We start from the raw sequence: 20,671 nt of genomic DNA, 5'->3' as shown, positions 1-20,671 counted from the left end.
TTTGAATAAATAGAGAAAAATCAAACTAACATAATGCTGAAAATTTCATCAAAATCGGATGTAAAATAAGAAGGTTATGGCATTTTAAAATTTCGCTTATTTTCACAAAACAGTGATATGCACAACTCAGTCATCATGCAAATTAGTCAGTCGATGATGTCCCCCACTCACTATTTCTGTTGTTTTTTATTATTTGAATTACACAATATTTCATTTTTTACAGATTTGAAAATAAGGAACAACTTCATTGAACCATATACTGTAGTATCAAACAATGCTAATTCCACATGTTAAGCGAGGAATTGATCATTATTTCGCTTGACAATGAGGAGAAAATTAGAATATTTCATTTTCATATAATAAAATACAAAAGAAATAGTGAGTGGATGACATCATTTTTCTCATTTGCCTACCGACCAGTATGTGCATATAACTTTTTTTGTGAAATTAAGCAAAAATTTTAAATGTCATAACTTCTCTTATTTTAAATCCGATTTCGATGAAATTTTCAGTGTTATGCTTGTTGGATTTTCATCTTTTTTTTCAAATCAACTTTTTGTTGGGGTGGACTTGTCCAAATTCATGACTCGTAATCTCAATAAAAAACTCACTGCTTTTACATTGTGCATTGTATGGGATAATTATATGACAAGTTATGGTATTCAGTAAGTTTATTTTCAATCGGTCCAATGCCAATTCGTCCAATTACCCACTCGCCTACTATCATTATTCTACCATCAATTCGTCCACCAACATTTTCGTCTAATAACCAGTTGGTCCAATAGCCATTTTGTCCATATACCATTTGGTCTAACTGGGCTAAGTGTTCATAGGGCAAAGTAAATGTAAATAAAACGGATATTAGACCAACTGGTTATCGAATCGTTCTTAGACGAACTGGTGATTTTACGAAGTAAATAAAGGACCAGATTGTAATTAGACGAAATGGTTGTTAGACGAAAATAATGTTGGAGGACGGATTGGCAATAGACGAGACTAAATAAAAGTAAATCATGCGGTAATTGGACGAGTTGGCATTAGACGAACAGGCAATTATAAATGAGTCGAAACGTATCAACATCGTGGTCCCGAGATTATTTATAATAATGACTTATTTGCAACACTTTTATGCTTACATGTATTTCCTGTCGTGTTCAAATGTGATATCAAAATGCTGTGATATTGAAATCTATATCATACGAATGACCTTAATAACATAATTTACAGGGAAAAAGATCTTTTGACCCGGATATGTCATATCCGGTGCGTCGTTTTCATATCACCTCTGCGTTCCAACTACTGTATGGATGGAATAATGTGCTTGATCTTTATGCGGGTACTCTGACGACATGTAGAATTGTCAGAAAGATCTTTTACAAGGAGAACTCGGAAATATGGCTAATAATTGCTCTGGAATATATCTGTGTTTGGCGTTGACAGCAGCGTACGTGACCTATGTGTCAAGTGTGTGTGAGTATCACGTTTATTTGATATAAACCTAAACTTAATTTTGACTATCCATAGTATTTTCATTATTGTCATACGCGTGCAGGCATACTGAATATTTACAAGAACTGTCGACCTGTACGGCCAACTTCATCTACAGTAACATTGACCTTATTACCTTTAACGATTCGCCCTATATGGCCTACTACTAAATTGTACTACCACTACTACTACTACTACTACTACTACTACTACTACTACTACTACTAAAACTACTACTACTACTACTACTACTACTACTACTACTACTACTACTACTAGTACTACTACTACTATTATACTACTACTACTACTACTACTACTACTACTACTACTACTACTACTACTACTACTACTACTACTACTATTTAGTCCTTTCGTTGGTCTCAATGTTTTTAGGCCCTGTAAGAGCTAAACAAAGAAATCGCAAAAAACTACAGTGAGAGTTCAGTGTTAGGTTTCTTCTATTTGAGCACTGAATAACTGTCGTTGTCATTTTCATCTGCAAATCGAATTTATAATTTGGAGAGAGAGAGAGAGAGAAAAAAAAAAGAAAATTGTCTATATTTTCTATGTCCAAACCTATGTAATAACAAGCCTTCTGACAAAGTGTGATGTCAAGTACTTCAAGCCGTTCAGAAGCTCGATAAAGCCTAATTGTAAAAACCCGTAAATTTTTTGCGACTCGGCCCCACTGCACTGAGGGATGCAAAGAGGATGTAAAATGTAAAAAGAAATGCCATCCGCTGGAAAACGCTATGCATCCGTTGTGTACTCATCACACGTGTGTAACATACGATCTATCCATCGAGCATCCGTCCACTGTGACTTCATCCACGCAAACAAGTTTTGAGCTACAATTTTTTTTTGTACGGATGAACTTTCCGCTATGTCGATGTAAATTCGCGACATACCAGCAACAAACGTTCTATATCCGTTATCACCCGTTGATCGTCCGCTTTATCTTCTTTGCGTCCTCTGGGCATTACATCCTCGCAAGTCGCAACTCACATCTACTGAAGCTGAAATCAAAAAGAGGGAGGAAAGATCAAAGGTACATGGAACGTTCATACATCGCTAGCAGCGCGGAAATAAGAAAGGATGTAAGCGTATGCATCTCCTATACAGTGCGTATCAAAAAAAGTTTACACTTTGAAAAAGCTCTGGGAATTAAAGAAATATACAACATATGGGTAATTTTTTCACATATAATCTTGGGTTCGGGTCTCATCTATCCAATGAAAGTACAATTTTTGACAGAATGTTACACTTAAGTGAGCACTGTCCATTTTGTAAAGCTCGCAGAAATCTGTTTGCGCAGATCGGAAATGCTCGTTTTCACGCAGTGTCAAGGGGAAAGGGCGGACTCAAACTTACCCTGCGATACATTTTTCCTACATTTCCCTTGCACTTTTAGTCAATTAAGATAAAACATATACATTCAAGCATTTTAAAACAAATTTGACACCCAAATTGAAATTTCAACACTTAGTAAGCACAACTTTTACCCTCTTTGTGCCAGCTGGATCTGAGGACATAACTGAATCTGAACAAAAGTTTACATCAGACATCTCCAGCACTTTAATGATGAATTTTGACCCCTCTTCTAATGTACTTGCACTACACTTGCACTACACTTGCACTTGCACTACACCCTCATGACCTCTTGTCAAAAAATGTCTAAGTTTTACATGTCGCTTTTTTTACCTTGAGGCCGTCGTCAACATCAAGCAGGTCGCTCATGACGACGGTCTCCTGCGTTCTGAAATTGAATTAAATAATATTTTTCATATACTTTTTTTATATTCAGAAAGAGATCGTAAATGATACGTGTGTCTAAAATGTATATACATGTAATTGTAAAATCTATGTAATAATTGATTATGTTGTATTATGTTGAACATGTTGAACGCAGAAATAAATTTCAAGCAAACAAACAAACTTTCTCACTAAGTTTTTATTATATAAAGTGGGTTGACATTTAATTTTTTCATTTAATACTTGTTTCTCCACACTTTTCCCAAGCTTGACAATGATTAACAAAATGAAAATCGGGCCTAATTCGTTTTATGTAAATCACAGCTCAGTGTAAATCAAATATCGTCTTGATGGCCATGGTGTGTGGGGGAGTGGGGCGGGGCGCAATGCGCTCTTCGATGTGTATTGGGCAAGGGAACAAGTTAAAAGAGGTCGAAGATATCAACTTTACTTGCTAAAATCTACGTGTCCTTCATGATAAAGGTTTACTTTTATTCGCCTAGCTATTTCAAAGTTCTGAGCAATCATTTTTCACTTACTTTTCAAAAATAAGTGGTGCTCACTCAAGCGGAAATATTTTTTCGATAGTTATATTGTCATTTGCTTAAATGGATCTGTACCAATGTTAAAATGTGCAAAAATCTTCAGGATATTACAAATGTATAATTTTACAGGATTTTTTTCAAAGTATAAACTTATTTCTGATACGCACTGTATAAAGGATTCAAAACCCCCGGTAACCCACTTCCATCCGCTTTCATCCTCTAGGTTGCCGATAAACATCCATTAAACATCTTTGCCACATACTACCCACGTCCGTTTTTCCCTTTTGTTTTCGCCAATGTTGTATATTTCTGGAGCGGGTGAAACGGATGGAGCAACCCCCGAAATTTGCTTGTCCGCTGTATCCTTTATGCAAATGTTTTGTGTCCATCGGCCAGAGGGACTGGGCCTTTGGTTTTTCTTAAACAAAATACTCAGCTGCCAAGCAGTGTACAATTATGCATATTTGTTTTGTTGGAAACAAGCAGTTGTTGACTATTATTCATTACACTATTAGTTGATTGAATATTTATTATGGTCAATATATTGTTACCAAAAGCAGAGAAAAAACTTTTTGAGCGGGAGAATCGAACGAAGAAAAAAAAATTCGCGGGTAAAACTGTTAACAAAATCGTAATTTTGCGACATATACCAATTATATTATATTGGTTAGATTATATGATTTCAATCGATGTTTGTTTAGTTTCGAAAATGATTTGCAAGCTATTTATTCAATTGAGTATCTGAATATGAAAACGGCCACAGTCCAATTTTTTGCGAAGTTGAGTTAGATATGAGAAATTGCTACTTATCCAACGACTCATCTTGTGTATAATGACACAAATCTGAAATCGTCGTAGAAATGACTTAAATCATGTAAATAAAGGAGGAAAATCTGGTACGAGTGTAAGAAAAGCCCAAGTCCAGGACTTGGGCTTTTCTTACATTCATATCATAGCGCCCTCTCTCATTACATCTACTACTTACTGCAGAAGTTTCCTGTATCATGTGTATATGAATGTCAGAATGTAAGTAAATATGATTCTAAAAACAACCCAAGTTCACCAGACAAAAGTCCCCTCCCACAAGTCACATGAATATTAATTTTCATAAAAAATGTACACTTCAATTTGTTTTATGATGTTGTCTGATGTGTTTTGGCCAAAAATACTTTAATTGCCAAAATTTGAAAAAAAAAATCTTTTTTTTCCCCGATCTTCTCTAAATGACCTCTTATGGACTTTGGCTTTTTTATTTTCATGTACTCAACTGTGTTCAGGATGCCACACTTGATGAGCATTTTTTTGCTATTTGTGGTACCCTTTTCATAGGTATCCATTTTTATGGGTATCATTTTCTTGTTTTCCCACGCTTACGATTTTTTTGTATTGTATTTTATTGCATGCATTGTTTTTTCTTGTATGGCAGGCACTTATTATGTAGCATTTTATATATTTTCCTTCAGTTTAAATGAAATAAAATTTCAAATTTGGAAACTTTAAATGTATTCGTAGATTATCAGGGTAATAGCCTTGGAGTGGTTCAGGAACTACCTAGACAATAGAAAACAATTCGTATTATTTGTCATGCTGATTTTCGCTCACACACTGACGAACTTTTCCATAAATCTAATATTTTGAAGATTGGTGACTTGTATCATAGGCATGAGTGCAATGGTGCGAGATTTCGCATGAGGTGAAAGGAAGATGCTCTATTCAACGAGACGTTAGCCGAGTTGAGTAGAGCGTTTCTTTCTTTCACCGAATGCGAAATATCGCACCATTGCACGAATAAGAATATTCGCTATTTGTGTTGTACAACGCCTCGGATCCTAGCGAACATATAAAAAAACATGAGTTTCCCCCTCCAGTCATTTATGAAAAGGGAGCAAAAATATTGAAAGCGAAAAGCAAAATCCCACAAGCGCACATGATCTTGGACAGCATTGCGCATTTAGACAGCGGGATGTACGCGCTTTTTACTCAATGAAATCGCATTGTGACGTCACCTCCTAAAGCCGTGCAATGGTACATTTTGGATGGTACGTCTTGTGTGCAACGGTACGAATGTGTGACATTCAGCCTCCCATTTGATCCCGTACAACAAGCTAAGTAGGCGTTGTACTATCATCGTTATCCTACTAGGTCCGGCGGGCTCTTTCTTCCATCAAGAGCTAGAACCATCCTCTTGAATAAAGCATTTATTTTTACAGGTATCAAGCTATGGAACTCCCTTATAGAATCATTATGTAACAAACCAACACATTTAAATTTCAGTCGAGGGTTAAAGAAAATTCTTATCCTATGGTATAAACCCCAGAACTCAAACATTTCTGCGTAAGCAGCTACCACCTCTTTTGTTCTTCCCTTATTTTCTTCCTTCTTCTCTTTCTTCCTCTCCTCTCACATTTCATTTTATTTCTCTCTTTTTGTTCCTTTTCTTTTCCTTTTTTTTGATGTCTTGTCCTGTTCTGTTTTGTTTTTGTTTGTGTGTGCCGTTTTTGTCTTTGTTTTGTTTTCAGTATTCGTCCTGTCTTGTCCAAGTGATTGTCTGTTCACACACTCCTGAACTCAGGTTTTTGTTTGTATACAGCAGGGGTATGATATAATATTTTTTATCTGTTAATTGTAACTTAATGAGTTAAAAGCTTGACCCAACTGGTATTATTTTTCATTGTACAAACCTTTTTAATTTACGAATTGAATTTCATTGATCAAAGATATACTTTAATTATTTATTGCAGGGAACCCGTACTAACATTAAGCTTCGCTTTCCAGTGGGTTCCCTTTTTTCATTTCTGTATATGATATTTTTGTGTTATGCTTTACATTGTAACTTTTGTTAATTTTGGAGTGAAAAAGAATAAATGCAGTCATTCAATCAATCCGAACGAGTGCAGCGAGCCGAGATAATAAAAATCTATTCTTTCATTGTAGACGTAGGCCTACTTAATCTTCATAAAAATACACGGGAGGATATAAACCTTTCATGTAGAGAGTCCTGCAAGAAAACATCACCATCATCAATATATTTTTATCACAAATTTGTGTGGTCTGAATTTAATGTCAAATTTGTGATTGAGACTTTGGAAGAACGGCAAAGAAAAAAAAAAGAAAAAAACACACAGTATGACAACGAAGCAATTATTATGAGCAATCCCTTTATTGTGCAAGTTCGTCGCCATTTTTTACGTAATTGTGAACAACATCATTTTCTCCACAACTCAATTTTGATAATGAAATTCAAATTCGTCTTGGTTAGCTATCCATCAACTTTTCATGTATTGAAAAAAAATAAATGAGAAAAAAAAATTCAAATGGAATATGGTGAATCATTTGGCTAGTTTAAACGGAATTACCCTTTTTTTAAATGGACACTGTATGTTATGAGACAAATTTACCGACCCACTTTGCTTGGGAATTTATGTACGTATTCCAAACTGTAACGCTTATTCCAGAGATCTTAAATTGTAAATTATTTGTGAAAATTATTTCCCCTTGTATTTGCCATTATATGCCAAAATCTTTTAATGGCTTAATCTCTCCTTGAATTATTAAATAGAATAAAATCGTCTGAGTAATAGAGTTTTTAGTATGATACTTCCTTTTGCATGTTTAGTGCATTTTATTCACAGACCTACACTATCATGACTATATTAAAAACACTGTTTACAATCTTATAAGCATGTTGTTTAAACCTGTCACTTAAACAACAAGTTGTTTGCACTTTTTGTGCAAATAGATTTTAACTTTTTAAGATTGCCTATGACTTTGAGTAATTTTCGTTTCTTGTGTGTTTCCATGGGATTTTTCACTGTCTACGATACCCCTGCCACTCCTCCATGCCAACATAAGTAGCGCATCTAATTTTGTCTGAAGGAGAGCAGCAATAGACATTTCTACTTTGATCGATGAACAGGCTTCGTCCTACAACATCGTTGGAGTAAACTAAACTGAACTAAACTATAATCCATACATGTGAGACATTCATATCGACGGGCTTAGCAATGTGCTAAACAAAAATCTAAAAACATTATTCCCTACAGTGTCTATAAAAGGATTACGTAGATCGACATCATTGTAGCTACATGCTTCAACTTCCTTCCTCGTTTGCTTCTGAGTATTACTCTTCATTAAAATACACAACTCATGCATCAAACGTAACCGGAAGTCATTTATATAAGTGCGTAGACCTAAGTAACAAATTGAACGCGTGTTCATGGCATATTAAATGAATGATAGGCGGTGAAAGTGTTAGTAAAATGATGCAACGAAAGGATTTTCCTTCAACAACCCTTACGTGTGTTTATAATCTGGGCAATTCAAATTTGAACGCACTTCAGGCTCTCAATAGGGAACTTTTGCAACCACTATGCAGACATTTTCTGGAACACAGAGAATCGATTGTCGAAAGCCCTTCATTACAAAGCAGGCTTTGTCGGAAATCGGTGGATAAAAGCAACAGTGTCATCATGCACTGTGGACAATCGACATTTTTGTCAAGATTCGTAAGCTCCGAATCTTATAGAACAATCTGCTTTTCCAGTTAACAAATTTTTTGACATAGATTTTCAGCTGTTTATTGTGTTTTGACTTGCATTTTCAATCGATTTGCTATGTAATCAACCCGTCCTCATGGCAATGAAAAAAAAGAAACCTCCCGAAAATCTTTTTTTTTTCTTTACAACATTATTAAATTGACAATTTGACTGAATCCAGCCAACTGCGCTAAAGGAAATGGATAAATGCGTGGATACTTAGTGATGAGACAAACCCTGTCGTGAATTTGGGTCAAAGAGCTTAACGATTAATATGGCCTCGGCATTGTGGCATCTTTCAACGCTTAAACATTTTCATCACCGTTGTCTTTTTTTATTTTCGTGATGAAAGCACGTGTATTTCGTGACATTGCATGATGGAAACTTGATAATGAAGGAGAAAAGCAAAGGCCCGAGAACGGAAGCCTGGGGTACGCTATCCAATATTGGATAGACTTACTATACTATACGTATACTATCTATACAGAAGCTAAAATGTCGGCCATTTAGATAAGTGTCATACCAGTATGACCGGAGAGAAAGGAAAATGATGGCGTATAATCTCTAGGACATCATTTTACAATAAACTCAAAATCAACTGTACCAAAGGCTAAGCCCAAAGACAGCAGGAAACGTATATAAGCTATGGTATTAGGTCTTGACTGAATCACAGATTGAAAAAAAATCATCGGCTTTAGTCGAACCTTTCAGTGGCTATGAAAGCAGCGACAGCGTGATCCAATTCGTCTCTGCATGAAGGTGTAGATGAGAGGATCCAATAAGCAGTTACATGATCCCAACCACACAGCCGCCACCATAGCCCAGTGAGGGATGCGGAGGGATAGCACGCAGGAGTTAACGACGCAATATGGCGCCCAGCACCCGAGGGTTGTAAGCACGAGTAGGGTCCCTGAAAACGAACGGAAATGAAAACACGAAGAGAGTTTGCTAAATAACCTAATTAGAACTTTCAAATAGGTTGGATCTGGGAAAGTCTGCGCTGTAAGGAACAGATAACAACATATCCCATTAACATGATAATTATATGAATAGCCATCTTTGTAGGGATATATTAGAAGATCGACTTCTGGTGGCAACGGTGGCGAGGGGGTACATCAGGATATTAATATGAAAAAATGACAAAATAACTTCCGCTATAGATTCAGGGAAAAGTACATGCCCTACTCTAAAATCCTAATGTAACACTATCGAACGGATTCATCGGCTATTGCTCCGAGATATTGATTTAAATTCAATTCATGAATATGTGCTATTATAATTAATATTACTGTATTTTATTGTGATTTGATTTGCCGTCGAAATAAAAATAATAAAAATTTTGGAGTCAAACCAATTAATCATATATGACAATATTATTTACTCGTGAATGCCAAAGAGCTAATCTGTCCCCTAATCATACCCCTCTCGGAGTGATAAAAGGGATCAATCTCTTTGGAGTGAACTTTGAATTTATATAGAATGCATCAAAACTCATTCTGGAGTAAACGACATATTTTGAAAAGACATTTTCACTCCAAAGGATGTAAAATGCACTCTAAAAAGACGTATATCTAACTCCAAGACGAGTGTAATCAGGGATCTGATTAGCTTTTACTTCTGCTTCAGAGTCTGATATTTTAAAGATTTTTTTTTACCAGTTAGGGCAACCCTTTTCTCGATGTTGAGTTTCCTCTGCATGGACCGGTGGTTCTTAATCTTGATCACCGTCGTCAAGGTTCCTCTGTGGATACCCTCTCCTTCCTTGCTTTGTCTTTTAACATGGTTGGTGATAGATTCCTTTATGCTTAAAGACCGAGTACAATCCAATGAATTTGCCGGAGTAAGAATAATCGAAGAAGTGCCTTCGTCCGGATTGTTGTCATCATCTGTTTGTATGTCCTTACTATAGTCATCACCGTTGTCGTCGTCCTGTACAGAAGGTACGAGCATGGGAGTGCTTACGACGCTAGGTTTCCCGAAGGCTTTGGATCGAAGCACTTGTTGTTGACGCCACACTTTCAGGAACACACCAGTATAGCAGAGAACCATCGCTGGGACTATGAAGGCAAACATGGCGATGTTCAAAATGATGTAATAGAAACAGTTTCCCTCCCAGTCTGGACCACACCCGTGAGACTTCTGCTTGTACCTGATCTTGGCTAGCCTTCCGAATAAAGAGGGGAATGAAGATCCAATGGCGATCACCCAAGTGATGGCAATGAAAACAATGGTTCTTGGCTTCGAAGGAGGGAACCGTTCTGACCAAACAACGGACAAATAGCGGTCAACAGAGATTACCATGACTGTCGCAAAGTTTCCGAAGACGAAAAGAACGTTTCCACTAACCTATGTACAGAAACAAGCAGGAAAGGGGTACTTTTATCGTTCAGAGCACCGCATTATGCATTATTTACATTATACAGTGCGTATAAAAAAGTTTACACTTGCCCAAAACTCTTCGAATTGTGCATTGCGCCCCACCCCACTCCCCCACACACCGAGACCATCGTGACGATAATTGCTTTACATTGAGCTGTGATTTACATGAAATGGCTAAGGCTTGATTTTCATTTTGTAATTCATGGTCAAGCTTGGAAAAAGTGTAGAGAAACAAGTATTAAATGAAAAATGAAGTGTAAAACCACTTTAAATGATAAAAACTTAGTGAAAAAATGCTGGAGATGTCTGATATAAACTTTCGTTCAGATTCAGCTGGTACAAAAAGTAAAAGTTGTGCTTACTGTTTTGAAATTTCAATTTGGGTGGCAAAATTGTTACAAAATGCTTGACTGTATCCGTTTCATTTCAATTGACTAAAAGTGCAAGGGAAATGTATGAGGAATGCTTCGCAGGGTAAGTTTGATTTCGCCCTTTCCCCTTGTCACAGAGTGAAAACGAGCATTTCTGCGCAAACGGATTTTTGCGAGCTTTACAAAAACGGAATGTTCACTCAAGTGTAACATTCTGTCAAAACTTTTAATTTCTTTAGATAGATGAGTCCCAAACCCAAGATTATATGTGAAAAAATTACCCACATGTTGTATATTTTTTTAATTCCCAGGACTTAATCAAAGTGTAAACTTTTTTGATACGCACTGTATAGTTGCCTAAAAGTGGTATTAGATCTTAGGAAGATGATATGATCACGTACCTAAAATAAAGGGGGAAGCGATATCCGATGTAATAGACGGAGAAGGTGGATACGTGCGCTATACAAATCCTATGATATCATTATAATAATATTAATAATTATCATTATTGTGTCGATTACACCTCTTGACATTAATCAGATAACTATCCAACCACGGCAACCGCGATTGTGGAATTGAAATACCTTGATGAAACCAACACTCGCCAGGGAAGGTTCTTTGTAAATATCCACAATCATATTTCGATCTTCAGAAAGCAAGAAGGGGAAAAAAGCTTATTTGAAATAATAATTCTTTTCTTCATACCGTCAAATTTGAATATGTATAGTTGAATAGAAAAAAAAACAAGATACACGAGTTTCTTTGATATTTTTTTTGGGGGCGCAAAGCTTGGAAGTTTCTCCGAGATTGTACAGTATGCACATCATTATTATCATTGAGTTAATCCAGAACCTCAAACTTTGCTTTCTCCTGATCTTCTAAGGCTCCTGATTAGTTTCTTCTACATTTAATTAATTATATGTGAGGGCTATTGTTGATAAATTTTGATAAGTTATATGTCATGTTAAATCTCAAGTTGTGCTTTTTCGAATTCAATACAAACCCTATTTTTTGGTGGTCTGTCATGAATATGACAGATAACCTATTATATTCGTCAGCATTTTCTTTATTTTTATTGCCAAAGCTAGTGACCACTTTATCTCAATATCGGGCATGTCAATTTCCTTGATTTTCATGTCATGTATGACAATCATTATGGATATGCGAAACGAAACTTTTCAAGGTTATCAAATCATGATGACGTCATCTAGGCTCCATTTTGTGAAATTAAATGATTGATCATATCATCGCAACTAATCATCAAAAATCATCTATATTTGCATCATATCAAGTTCAAACGACAAGTCATCAGGACATGTCAACAGAGGTCATGCAAAGGTCACGACGCGCACGTACGCGCGCGTCAAAATTTGAAAATTCTCCAAATCAACCTTGGTCAAGTTTGGGTACGTTTCAGGCCATTTTGAGCATGTCAAAAATTTGCGCGCGCACAGGTATGCATGCGCGTTCTTGCTCCTACCATCGGTATGCCTCTCCGAGTCGTCATTTATTTTATGTCTGTCCATTGTCAATTATCTTCTGATTAATTTGATACCTAATTCAGCCTCTTACGACCAATAACACCGGAATGCGCGTCCATTCAAAGTTGCATTGCACGCGCGTTCAAACTCGCAAAATAAGTCATAAGTGGGCAAAAATATGCCTGTATAAAATTCACTGTAGCTCTTCAGGGAGTCCGTTGACCCCCAATTTTTCCTCACTCTTGGATATAGTCAATATCTCATCTGGAAATTGCATAAATACCACAAAATTACGTTAAAAATAAAAATTACACATTTTCGCAACATACGTCAACGTATTTATGCATATTTGACCGTATCTTCGTTATTAGTGGTCAGTTTTCTCTTAAATTTTGATATGATGTAGTCGAAAAATAATTTTAATTTTTGACCACAGCATCAATGTTTTGTGACCTGTTTAAGTTTTTGCAAATTTTTTCTGGGCCTAATTTTTGAGAATTTTTTTGAGAAAATGTTTTATTATTCAATTTTACGGTCTTCCTGTAAAATTCAAGCGCACTGGTTTTGTGGTTTTTCATGAAGGACATTTTTCGTAGTTTTTCCGGAACTTTTTAAGAGGTAATTTTTACATTGTAAAACATCATCTATGTATTTTTTTTAGTAAAAGCTACAATATTCAAACGCTATTTGGAGGAAAAATTTCATTCCAGACATTTTGTGGAAATTCCCAGATTTTTTGGGGGTCATTTTTATTGAATATAACGTATAACAAATTATCAGGTACCTTAAATAAAATTTAAAAAATGTGCAATTTAGTTAATTACACATTTTCCCTTAATTTTGCGGGAAAATTGCTGGTATTTTAATATTTTACCTGATTTTTTTTCATTAAAAATCATCACGAAAGAATTTTCAAGTAAATTTCAGTCATACTCAATTAATCAGTGGATATTGAAAATTCTTGACGGAAAAAATGTGAAATGTTAAGAAATTTGCAGAAATTGTGCAAACTTTTACAACAAAATTCTACTTAATTCTTTTATAAAAAAAATCACTGATAAGTTTTTTAAAATTATTGAAATTTAGCAGAAATTTTGAACAAAAGTATTAAAGATATTTTAGTTTTAATAAAGTATCACCTATGTATTTTCAAGTATTCTGTTAAATTTATACCCATTGAAATTGTAAAAATTCTTGCTTGAAATCTTGCTAACAGTACAAAAGATTTTTAAAAAAATTTTGCATAAAAAAACTTAAAACTGTCGATTAAAAACTAGCTGCTGTGAAAATTAAGGCGCCTTTCATTACGCAATTTTAGAATGTCAATTTTGGTAAAATCGTCTGAAATTTTTTAGGAGTTTTTAAGGCGTTTTACGTGCTCCAAACTTCATTTCATATTAACCGTATTGTATTATCACCACCATCATTATAATCATCACGATTGTCCTCACCACATTAATAATCACATTTAGCAATGGTCCAAATTTATTCCTATGATGTCTATGATCAAGATTATCAATCATATCATATCTAAGTAATTCATTTCATACAACATTAGCCGACACTGAACGAAAATTCATGACAGACCACCTAATTCGTCCTCATGACGAATTAAAATTCTAGTTTTTCTTTTGTTTTGTTGGTGTTTGGTGGCCGGTCAAACCAGTGACATATTTGCTGCTCACGGTTCAAACAATTATGTATGCATATGATATCTTCAAGAACCCATCGGTTCCTTTAAATTTAAGACAAGGAGATGATTTATCCTAACTTTGGTGTTCTTATTACTTTGCCACACCAAATGAAACAAGAGGTTCACACCATGAGGTGTCAATATTACACCCTAGAAAATGAACATATCGCCATAAAGTGTAATTGTAACAACACAATATTTGAACAACACCAGAAGTTAACAATGGATTGAAATGACCGATGTTGTACACCAGCCACACCACAATGTCTTTACTGTAAGACTCACCAAGCACATGATCTTGTTCTGAAGAAGAAAAGACCCATGGTCAAACACGCTTACCATCACCATGGCCTTTGTAATCGTAAAACCAAGGTCGTTTACAATCAGGTTCAGAATGAGCCAGTTATGAAGATTTCTCCGAAGATTCCTATCTCGAAGGATCATGGTCATTGCAATCAGGTTGGCGGCAAACGCTCCAAGAAAAATGGAGTAAATAGTGATTCCTTCGATGACAGCCACTAGTGAAGTCGACTCGTGGTAAGTCGTGGCATTATCAGTTGGTTCGTACGCCGTCTCGATTGTGGGAGCCGACATCATATCGCGAGAATCCATCCTGATATCGCAGTCTCTCAAGAGGAACAAAGAAGTGATAGCTCAGACGAGTTACTATGTAGATATGATGATGACAGGTCAAATAAAGCAGAGTGATGCTATCTGAAATGGTATTGACACTTTTCACCGAAATGAAATTACCACGTGACTTTAACGGCTATTGCCACTGAAGCTTTATTTTCCTCTTGGCTCGAAACTTTGTAAATTTCTTAGATAATTGGTGAACTTTCAATATCAAAGCGTTGTAAACAACATGACAATATTTCTATGCTCAGTTACATTGTTAGTGTTTGTTATGTTTAATTTTAACTATAAAGGGAAACATAATTCATCACTGTACTGAAAAAAGATCAACGTAAAATGACAATTCATTCATATATTTCATTATGATATTTATATTCCGATTTCCGTATAGAATGTAGATAGTTCTAGTTTCGTACGACTGTGTTGATGTTTCTCCTATAACTTCTTTAAACATTATTTATAAAGCTATACGGTTGTTTATACTGCGCACATTACGGTATCCGTTGCAACCCAGTATTCTAAGAAATTGTAGGAACATGTGATCATTCCGACCAACGCAAGTTTAAAGATCAAATATCTGATTAGTGGTATGAACACTAAAATCGCTCTCGACCGCTGATCGCGTGATCATTGCGAAAATTTGCACGCGTATAGAAATGATGTAACTCGCTTTAAAAAGCCATGAGGCATAATGAAGCTATATTTTTGTGAAGATATGCATCATGACATCACAAACAAATATCTACAAGATTGTTTTTGCCGAAAAATAATTGATTAAAGGTATTGTTTAACTTTGTGAGCAGCCGATTTAAAAAATTCTCAAACCAAGATGAAACATGTGTACAAGTGCATGTATTAGAACTAATAAACCCTGAAAACAACCATTATTGAGAATGAAAAGCTAAAACTACAAGGCAAACACTGATTTTGTAAATAGGTGTCTTATAGACACCCTAATACTACACATAAGTGAATGGGATGAAATTAAGATGGTTTTTCCGGTCACTTTTTGAAGCACTAAATAATGATTTTGTGACGCAATTTTTTCTGGGCTTCATTTTTGTAACATATCACAGACACAGGTGACAAGTGTGACCTTCTAGCTCAGATTTTTTAAAAGTCAAACCAATGTCAACCAATCACTTTAAGTATTTTATTCTTATAGGTATTTTGTTATGCCCTTTTTCATTTTTTTCGTCGTAAAACCCCAGATTATTACCGAGTCCTCCGGGGCCCTTTCATGTTTTATCTATTATATTTTATCGGCACGTAAGAGCTCTGTAGTACAAACGTTCTTCTTTTCATTCAATAGTCGCTTCCGATGTCATTTTTTTGTTGCAATCGTTGTTACAGCCCTCTACCTCCATGGTCACACCATGCACCTCACCGGGGTCTCCGAACCATCTATTTTATTCTGATACTATGTTAATACTGTAGATTGTACTGATTTTATCCTTCTGATGGTTGAATAAACAAATGAATTTAATTGAACATGTGTTGTACCATGGAGGTAGAAAGCATGGTTGTACTCTCAAATTTGCTCCGTAATTCACGCCCGCTTTCCTGCCAACCTCTCACTCTCTAAATCCCTCCACTTCTCTCTCTTCTCTCAGTCCCTTCCTAGCCATCATTTCTATCTTGTATTGTGTCTAAAACATTTAGACCCTCTTTGTGTTACATGCGTAGCCAGCCACATGCTCTTGCTTTGTGGAAATAACTCATTTTTCTGTTCCCACCTTATAATCATTTTATGTTATACAGATTGATTTTTTATAATTCATATAAGAAAAAATAAGATTTATGAAAATATAAGCAAATAAATGTTACTTTGTATGGATGGATTTCTAATTCTAATTCTAATTAAAGGTATTGTTTAATTTGTGAGCAGCCGATTTAAAAAATTCTCAAACCAAGATGAAACTTGTGTACAAGTGCATGTATTTTTTTTTTTTTGGCGCCGATAAGTCATAAGACTTCTGTACCGCTGCAAACTTTGCAATTTTGACCCAGGCTGCCCGCCCTTATTTCATTTTTACAACGTTCTGTTATTTCCTTATTATTTCCTTATGTGTTTGTGAACTATGCTATGAAGTGCGGATTTGTCTAGGACATTTTGGGGGGGAATTTCTTGGACTTATCTTTACAACTTGGTCCTATTTCACCATCTGGAGAATATCTTTGAGCCTTCACTAGGATCTCCATCCCCAGAGCTTTCCCGACAAATCCGTTCTGACGTTCCGCAGTTCAAAGTTGGATGATCCGGTGAGTTTGTTGACCGTGTTTATTTATATGCAAAGGAAACAAACTTGGCAACAGCATGGCATTTATACTATGGTACGCAATCGTTTGGTATTCTTTTGTACACTCCGCAACAGCGCTGCGATTCAGCATACCTCCGTTTACCAACGATGAATGGGTTCAAAGTAATGCCGAAGTTAAAGACCTCCTGGCTTCGCTTTACCTGGAGTTGTCACAAGGTGACATTACCCCGAAGAATGCAGCTGTCCGATTCTCTTCATTAATGTCTGATTATTTTTCTTCACATCCTGATTTCATTGAAGAGCAAAGATCGAAGTCCTGTATAACACATGAATCGAAAACCTTAGCTGACGCAAAGAAAAAGAAAAATGCTCTCCGTAAACTTTGCTTTCGGAGAAATGCGACAGAAGACCGCCGGAATTTTCGTTGCGCCGTTAGAGCAGTTTCTTTCTTGAAGAAAAAGGAACGAGAGAAACGACACTACAAAACGACCGCATTTCAGGAGTCACAATACCGGAAAGATTTTTGGTCATTTTCGAAGCGCGTTTGTAATGGTAATCTCGACTCTCCTTCAGTCAAGCCAAGCTTTACAAAAGAAGATGCTGATAGTTATTTCCCAATTAAATACTCCCAACCGTCTGAACTGAACACTTCCCATCTCAACTGGGTTCCTTATATTTCCGTTAATGATACAGATGCATCAGATTTTGATTTAGGTCCTGTGACCCCGAAACTGGTTAAACAGGTCTTGCAAAAGAAGGCCACCTCCGCACCTGGTTATGATGGTTTAATGTATGGCCTGTTTAGAAATATTCAATCTACCCACCATTTCCTTGCTACTTTATATTCAAAGTTGTTATTAGAAAGTCATGATCCACCTGAAGAATGGTCTCAATCCAAGATAATTTTGATTCACAAATCAGGTGATCCAGATACCCCAAGTAATTTTCGAATGATCTCATTAACTTCTTGCATTAGCAAAATCTTCCACCAAATTCTGGCAGACCGACTTGTATCATATTTGACCGAGAATAATTTTATAGATAAATCGGTTCAAAAGGCATTTATTAAGAACATTAATGGCTGTATCGAGCACAACGAAGTGTTACATGAGATCATTCAACATGCAAAAGAAAAGAAACGTACTGTCCATGTGACTTTCTTTGATCTGGCTGGTAGCGTGAGTCATGCCCTAATTTCGTATTCACTGAACAGTTACCATGTTCCGGATAACCTCATTACATACATCACTAATCTGTACGGTAGGCTTCAGGGTTCAGTATCCGGCCCGGTTTGGACTTCCAAAGAATTTCGATTTAGGAAAGGCGTATTCCAAGGGGATCCCCTTTCCCCTGTTATTTTTCTCGCATGTTTTAACCCCATACTTGAACATCTTGAATCATTAAAACAAAGATCTGGTTACGACCTTAATGGACAAAGAATAATCACTACTCCTTACGCAGATGACTTTAATCTAATCTCAAGTAATAAACGAACTAATCAAAAACAGACAACCCAGTTAAATGATTACTTGCTGTCCATGGGTCTCACTCTGAAGCCTTCCAAATGTCGTAGTTTATCTATAAGTGGTGGTACACCTACCGATGTCCCCTTTTTCATAGGTGATACGAGAGTAGAATCTGTAAAGGACAAACCTCATCAAGTCTTAGGCTCACATTTGTCGTTTAGTGCAAAAACAAGTGATATGTACGAATTTGTAAAACATGAATTAGAATCGAAATTGAAACGACTAGACAATGCTATGATTCGTCCAGAATACAAAGCATGTATTTATGTTAGATACTTACTTCCTTCAATCCGGTTCTTGTTGACAGTCCACACGTTAAACAAAACTCACCTTGATTCTCTGGACACTCTGACAGACAGATACGTAAAGAAATGGCTCGGCGTACCTAGCCGAGGTGCTAACATAGCATTAGTTCACCTTCCCCAGGGTCTTGACATACCCAGATTATCAGATATCTATTGGAAAGCTCATTGTCTTTCTTACTCAAGATCCAGACTACTGGCAGATGAAGTAGTCTCAGTTGCTCTGGATTCAAGACTTGAAAGAGAATCAAAATGGACAAATAAACAGTCTACTGTAGCTGTCTGTCAGGGTGTCCAAGAAGCCATTGTTGATCACGATTCATCTGGTAGCTCCTCATGGAATGTCATTAAAAGGAAAATCAACTCTTACCTTGAAGATGATGTTACATCATACTGGAAAGACAGAATCGAACCACTCTTAATCCAAGGTAATTTTCCCAAATTGCTCTTACTCCAAGAAGAAAACATAACCTGGAAATCTATCATGTTTAATCTCCCCCGTAAGGTTCTAAGTTTTGCTGTGAACTCATGTATCGACTCCCTCCCCTCTTACTCCAACCTATGTCGTTGGGGCAAGAGGCTCACTGACAAATGTCCATACTGCCCAAATACAACCGGCACTTTACATCATATTCTGTCGCATTGCCCATCCTTTTTGGACAGATTCACGTGGCGACATAACAATGTGCTTTTGGCTATTTACAGAACAATTAAAGAAACCGCTACAAGCAACTTTAGTCTTTATTTAGACCTCGAAGGTTATTCTGTAGCAGGGGGCACCATCCCTCCCCACGTCCTCTACAAGCCAACGGCCTGACATGGTGGCAGTCTGGGAAGACACGAAGAAAATTCTTTTGGTAGAGCTGACAGTCCCATTTGAGACTAATGTTCAGAACGCACATGAAAGAAAGTGCGAACGATACAAAGGTCTGCTATCTGACCTGAACGAAACCGGTTACTCTATTTATTTTGAAGCCATCGAAATAGGGGCAAGAGGTCATATATCTAATGAGAACATAGCAAGACTTAAGACAGTGATTCGGATGTGTAATTGTACCCTAAGACCAAGGAATTTGACAAAGATCATAAGTAAACATGCCCTTTTATCATCTTTTGTTATTTTTTACAGTAGGAAGGATCAGAATTGGGATAAGGTACAAAATCTTAAGTTATAACCCCCATATATCCGTTTTCTTTTATTGAACCTGTTTCTCTCTCTCTATCTTCTGTCTATCTAGAATGATTATTGCTACCATAACGGATGTATCAGTGTATGGAATGCTCCATTGCTCATGCCATTTTTCTTTCTCTCTCTCTTTCTTTGTGCCTTTGCTCATGTAAGCAAGTCTCTTTTCAAAGCTTTTTTTTTTAATGATTAATGCAAATTCACCTACTCAGTTTTAATTCTATGATTGCTTTTTGTTCGCAATCAATATGTTATGCCTTTGTAATTTACTTTTTATGTACATGTTAACCTGCCTTGAACCAGTACAGGTTCATGGACCTGGTTTCGATTGTTACTCTTCATTGTTTGACTTTGTTTATTTGTATTCTGCTTTTCTTTGAAATAAAGAAATGATTACAATCAACAAAATAAACCCTGAAAACAACCATGATTGAGAATGAAAAGCTAAAACTACAAGGCAAACCCCGATTTTTTAAATAGGCGTCTTATAGACGCCTAAATAGTACACATAAG

General features: G+C 36.2%; 2 protein-coding genes across 2 annotated transcripts in view; one reads left to right on the top strand and one right to left on the bottom strand.

The window, feature by feature from the left end:
• Positions 1-1,099: 1,099 nt before the first annotated feature.
• The window catches only part of LOC121430969 (scavenger receptor cysteine-rich domain superfamily protein-like), a 34,018-nt gene continuing 14,446 nt past the window's right edge, over positions 1,100-20,671 (top strand). The window contains exon 1 of the mRNA XM_041628409.1: positions 1,100-1,470. Within this exon, the coding sequence (XP_041484343.1) occupies positions 1,395-1,470 (76 nt within the window). The 5' untranslated portion in view covers positions 1,100-1,394. The remainder of the gene's footprint in view (positions 1,471-20,671) is intronic.
• LOC121430970 (probable G-protein coupled receptor 101) lies at positions 6,239-14,926 on the bottom strand. Its single transcript, XM_041628410.1, has 3 exons — positions 14,533-14,926; positions 9,979-10,669; positions 6,239-9,233 (listed from the first exon to the last, which is right to left on the bottom strand). The coding sequence occupies exons 1-3, from the start codon at positions 14,857-14,859 to the stop codon at positions 9,031-9,033; spliced, it is 1,221 nt and encodes a 406-aa protein (XP_041484344.1). The 5' UTR covers positions 14,860-14,926; the 3' UTR covers positions 6,239-9,030.

This window comes from Lytechinus variegatus, chromosome 17 (genome assembly GCF_018143015.1).
Source record: "Lytechinus variegatus isolate NC3 chromosome 17, Lvar_3.0, whole genome shotgun sequence".
Taxonomy (NCBI): domain Eukaryota; kingdom Metazoa; phylum Echinodermata; class Echinoidea; order Temnopleuroida; family Toxopneustidae; genus Lytechinus; species Lytechinus variegatus.
The sequence above is the reverse complement of the archived record's forward strand: the minus strand, read 5'-3'. Positions and strand labels throughout refer to the sequence as shown.

Coding starts and splice junctions, on each gene's coding strand:
- LOC121430970 (XM_041628410.1), bottom strand. CDS start 14,859: ATGGATTCTCGCGATATGATGTCGGCTCCCACAATCGAGACGGCGTAC. Junction 10,670..14,532: donor AGAACAAGATCATGTGCTTG/GTGAGTCTTACA, acceptor TTCTGTACATAG/GTTAGTGGAAACGTTCTTTT. Junction 9,234..9,978: donor GAAAAGGGTTGCCCTAACTG/GTAAAAAAAAAT, acceptor GTTCGTTTTCAG/GGACCCTACTCGTGCTTACA.